Genomic DNA, 5,791 nt, shown 5'->3' with positions numbered 1-5,791 from the left:
ATGTGATTCGAAAAAAAAAACATGAAAAAACAAAAAAAAACAAACATAACATTTTAAAGTACTACATCGCCCTAATTTTAAAATCAGGTTTAAAAAATGTCTATAAAATGTTTGGATGTTCTTTCAGGGTTGAAGATAATTTACTTCCTTGTCCAAATCTCCTACAAGACAATGGGGATTGGAGGCGGGTAGAGTAAAAACCCGGGACTATACAGACAACTGAACAACAGTACAGTCCAGCGTGCATATCGTAGATTGCCATGGCATCCATTATTGCAATCGACAATTTGAATCTAAACGTTTAGATTCATGTTATCCTATTAAGCTTTTCGTCTTGTTAAAAAAAAAATGAAATAATCTTGTTTCATAAGAACTTTAACATTACTTTGATATCATTTCTTCACTTTGGAAAAAAACAATACCCACAAGGCATGGGTTAATTTGTCTTTAATTCATTTACTAATCAACCTTGGTTACATCTATTTTTTTCAATGAAATCCAAAAAATGAATCTTAACTAAAGATAAAGGATTATATATTCTAATCATCGGATCTCTATAATATTATATACATATTGTCAGAGAGTCTACCGTGGGCACTGCTTATTGCATGAATACATTCTACAGTTGTCAACACTGAGACTAAAATGCATTAATTCACAACGTGATGACATCGATAATGTCATCTACTTATCGTCGATGTTCAATCAATCATTGACATCTAGAAAGCAGACTGTCTTTGTGTCGCAGACGAGACAATTGGAACTATTTACAATATGAACGTATCACTGCGCTTCACAGCGCGTAGAGATTTTCGCATGGCTTCGGTTTCTTTCGGCCCGCCCTCCGGAAGAGTCTGGAGAAAAATCCCCGGGGTCCTCGGAACGCTTTCTTTTTCTCCTTCCTATCGTTGCTCCTGGATTCCTTCCCTGGAAATGAGATTGTGGTGAAAGGTATGCGCATGTGCAGTCGAATCTGGGTCAGGATGCCAACCAGAAGCTCATCCATGTGATGGTTGAGGGCAGCAGAGATCTCCACGTACTTACAGTCATAAGTCTCTGAGACCAATCGAGCTTCTGAAAGTTTAAAATATGGAAAATAGAATTAGTATAAGATTATAAGAATTACAAGTAGTATAAGATTATAAATAAAGAAGTCTACGTTAAACAAGAAAAACATTAAATATACTTTTTAAAAAAAAAGACAATACTTCCTTTATGCAACTTATAGTACGATTGTTTTTCTATTAAAAATAAATGAATGTTAGATGTCAAAACAATGGAAAAAAAAATTTGTACCTCACCACTCCCTCCCCCCTTTATCTCGAGAAAAAAATCCTGGTTAAGCGAATGTATATATCTTTACAGTATTCCAAAGATCAAGACTTAGAAGAGGATGCGCACAATTGTCCTTAACATTAATCTATTAAACTCTTGAATAACCCTGCAGTCGGAAATTCCCGATAGTCCTTTCCAATCGATGTTGGATCTAGACCTAGAATGCTAGATCTCTAGCCAAATTTAAGTTTATTTCATTTTTTACTTGAAGAAGGATTACAGTCAAACTAGAGATTCCTCGTGTGGCCAAAGAGCTAGTAATTCATCAATATACATCAACTGTTAAATGTCTAGAAAAATCGTTAAAGCCGTTTTTGAGATCAGCGTCCAGGTTCGTGCGTCTTCCATGAAGCTTTGACTTGAATAGAGGTATTGTAGAAAAAGGTGTGCATAATGTTTTTAAGCCCTAAAGTATTCAATCAATCAATCAATCAATCGATTCATCTATCTATCTATCTATCTATCTATCTATCTATCTATCTATCTATCTATCTATTTATCTATCTATCTATCTATCCATCCATCCGTCCGTCCGTCCGTCCGTCCGTCCGTCTATCCATCCTTCCGTCCGTCCGTCCGCCCACCCGCCCGCCCGTCCGTCTGTTCGTCTGTCCCTCTGTCCGTCTGTATGTCTCCGTCTGTATGTCTGTCTGCCTGTCTATCTATCTATCTGCCTGTCTGTCTATCTATCTATCTATCTATCTATCTATCTATCTATCTATCTATCTATCTATCTATCTATCTATCTATCTAGCTATCTAGCTAGCTAGCTGAGCTAGCTAGCTATCTGTTTATCTATATTTCTCTGCTTTCTTGTCTGTGTGCCTATCAGTTATTCTTCTATTGCCCACTAATCTCTCGCTTATCATACAACGAAAAGTGCATGGTAACCAAACTGGTGGCTTCAAACAACTTCACATTATCACACTGTGATCATCCTGGACCTTAAAGATAATAAAGAGTGCAAGACATACAATGGGACACTGGATCGATTTTTCTTTGTCTAAAGTAGTCAGCTGAACAGTGTCTGAACCCGCAGGAATTCGTCCAATCAGGTCGTTTCTTCGGTTAAACGAGTTCCTGTCTGGAACATCGCCCACAGTCAACTCACTGGGCTCAAGATTATTTCATGGATTTATTGAGAAATCCCGGAATAAATCTCTGAACCAAGAAGAAAGATAGTTTGTGGTATTACTTTGTTGCTTTAATTAACTGCTTTGACACAAGATTTATTTCCGTTCTGAGAACACAAGACAAACAATAATGGAAATTGGTCTGTGTATACAAACTATTTATTTTCTCGTTCAACACTATAATCAATAAAAAAAAGTAACCCATTAGATTATTAACTATTGGTAATAAATTACTTTGTTTGGTATCTCAAACAAGGGAAAGAATAAGAACTTGGCTGAAGTGGTGGTATAAGCTGAATTAGTCCCCTTTATAATAGGCTGCCGTCTCAGACTTAGTGAACACAAAAATGAAATAGAAACAACAGGATAAGTATACGATCTTCCATTTTCATAGAGTCTTCGCTAGCAGAGTGGTCACCGCATTGGTTTGAGACGCCTGAGAGGGCTTTAGCCCTTTTTTTTTTAAATACATTTCAAAAGCGATCACCCAGATAACCCATTCTTTCTTCCCTTTCCAAGTGGTCCAGACAAGTGATAGGATCTGAGGATCATAGCGTATTGAGAACGCTAAAAGCATGAAATTTGCACTCAACAAAACAATGGTTAAAAATATATTTGTAATCGCACAGATTTATTTTTGTAAGTCTATATCTTTTACAAATTTAATGTCATGACTGATCCAAAGTAATTGATACACATAAGCTTATTTGTTTTAATTTAATTTTTTTTATATTTTGCTTATTAACTTGCTAATAGTTCGTCGGGTAAAAATAAAATCTCTGAAAAAACAACATGATCAAAAAAAAATCTGGGAGGACACCGATCTCGGCTCTAGAGTTTTTTTCCAAGCACAATTACTAGCTACTATGCAACAAATAGAGCACTCTGGTTTCATCGATATCATTTTTCAAAGTATAATTAAGCTAAAATATACATTTGATCTGGAAGTCTGTGCTATCTATGTCTTGAACATACATACGTAAGTGGGTATTCCCGCTTTTATTTATTAAATACTGAAATTAATACATATATTTTTCGAATGGGCGCCTTTAGTTGGTGCACTTGCATCCCCCTGGATTCTGAGTAGCCAAATTATAGACACTTTTTGTGCACCATCAGATCAATTAAAATCTAAGTAGCAACTGGTGACTGAAGTACAGTTGTAGTAGACTAGCCTAAGAATATCAAGAATTGATTGCTGACCATGTACGTGCACCCATCTGAATTATGAGTAGCCAAATTGTATCTATTATTTTACTCCTTCAAATCAAATAACTTCTGCTAGAAAGCAACACAACATGAAGTACTTCCACTGAAATAAAGTTAATAAGGATAAGCTATTATTGTAATAAACTAGAATAGGCTAATCTGTAGTTCAAGTCCATTTGCGCGTTATTATAGAATTGCAATATAATCTATAACAAATTAGTCATGACGATTTGTTTTCATTATATTTAGTTAGGTGATACAAGTTTTGTTATTATTGGTGTTGTTTTTTGTTTTGGAGGAAAAATCCTTTCCAGATGTCTTTTGATTTGGTAAATGTGAAAGTTGCTTTGAACAAGATTGAAGAGGGCAGTCCTCTTGGTACATGCATTTACGTCTTGCGGAGTTGCGGTCAGTGTTAGAGGTTAATAAAATAACAGGTTAAACACGTCCACCAGTTTACGATAGAAGAGATATAAAAAAAAAGTTCTTCCCATGTCGTCTGATCCAAAACGTTGAATTTGGGATTATTAAAGAACACGGCTTTACACTCCGTATCTTGATTCGTTAGTTTCTTCATTAGCGTCTTGCGTTTCAAGCAATAATAATGTTCACTTCAACATGTTTTGTGCACATCCTAAAACGATGCAAGAGCTACAACGCAATGAAGAATATCAGAACTGCCGGATAAGACTTCATCGCCGGCTTGTCCATCTCGACGAAAAGCAATTCAGTAGTGAAGTTATTGGCAGTTTTGGCAGCGTTTGCATTTTTTTGTTTGATCGACCGTCGAGATGCACGAGCCACACGGATAAACTGACCAACGTGTACAGTAGTAAGTTTGTTCATATGTTAGTTTTTATTATTTTTTTTTTATTTCATGAAACCAGTGTTTACAGTAAAATTAATATCGAAAAGTTTCGGGGGTTGGGGGGGGGGGGGGGGTTACCAGTTATTCTCTTTAATATTCTTTGTGATAAAAAGTTGAAGCTACGACTTTGAGCCATAGCACCACTCTGCAAAAAAAATCCTGCTGACGCCCATGATTTTGCGCACCGTCATGTGAGTGTGGATCTATAGACCAATTATTACATTCGCTTTTCATGGATTTCTTTTTCTGGGAGTAAGGTTAGGGAGGTGGAGGGGGGGGGGATAGCTTGGGTAAAATAAGTTTTGTTTTTAATCTAAATTTATATCAATCATAAGTTATCAAGAGCAGAGTTATCTCTCTTACAAAGAGCTATCAGCTTCACAAGGGAGGAATTTCCATGTTAATAGAAACTTATAAAAAATGTTCTTAAGTCTCTCTTACAAACACATCTATATAAAACATATGACATTCTGCCAAGCTTTTTATCAGCTCATGGAAAACTCTAAGAAATTACTATAAAAATAATTGAAGGTTCCAACTATAATCACTCTCTTTTGTTATCTCTCTCTCTCTCTCTCTCTCTCTCCCTCTTTCTCTCTCTCTCTCTATCCCTCTCTCTCTCTCTTTCTCTCTCTCTCTCCCTCTTTCTCTCTCTCTCTATCCCTCTCTCTCTCTCTTTCTATCTCTCTCTCCCTTCCTCTCCCTCTGCCTCTCTCTCTATCTCTCTCTTTCTCTCTCTCTCCCTCTTTCTCTCTCTCACTCTCTATCCCTCTCTCTCTCTCTTTCTCTCTCTCTCTTTCTCTCTCTCTCTCTTTCTCTCTCTCTCTCTCTCTGGTCTATCTCTGTCGCTTTCTTTCTTCTCCGCACTTTCCCCTCCTCTTACTACTCCATCATTCCATCTCTGTCTGTATGTCTGTCAATCAATCAATCTATCTTTCTATCTATCTATCTATCTATCTATCTATCTATCTATCTATCTATCTATCTATCTATCTATCTATCTATCTATCTATCTATCCATTCATCCATCCATCCATCCATCCATCTATCTATCTATCTATCTATCTATCTATCTATCTATCTATCTATCTATCTATGCATTCATCCATCCATCCATCCATCCATCCATCCATCCATCCATCTATCTATCTCCCTTCCCTCCAAGCCTGTCTATTCAGTATTTCCTGATATTTCCTATGAGCCAATGCTTATAGCTCTCTCTCACATGACATACATACATTGGCAT

General features: G+C 36.5%; 1 protein-coding gene across 1 annotated transcript in view; it reads right to left on the bottom strand.

Annotated features, from left to right (window-relative positions):
• Positions 1–279: 279 nt before the first annotated feature.
• LOC106053634 (GTP-binding protein GEM-like) overlaps positions 280–5,791 on the bottom strand; it is a 76,452-nt gene continuing 70,940 nt past the window's right edge. Inside the window, exon 5 of the mRNA XM_056036843.1 lies at positions 280–1,074. Coding sequence (XP_055892818.1) covers positions 794–1,074 — 281 coding nt within the window. The 3' untranslated portion in view covers positions 280–793. The remainder of the gene's footprint in view (positions 1,075–5,791) is intronic.

The sequence above is a fragment of the Biomphalaria glabrata genome, chromosome 7 (assembly GCF_947242115.1).
Source record: "Biomphalaria glabrata chromosome 7, xgBioGlab47.1, whole genome shotgun sequence".
In the NCBI taxonomy this organism is placed as follows: Eukaryota; Metazoa; Mollusca; class Gastropoda; family Planorbidae; genus Biomphalaria; species Biomphalaria glabrata.
The sequence above is the reverse complement of the archived record's forward strand: the minus strand, read 5'-3'. Positions and strand labels throughout refer to the sequence as shown.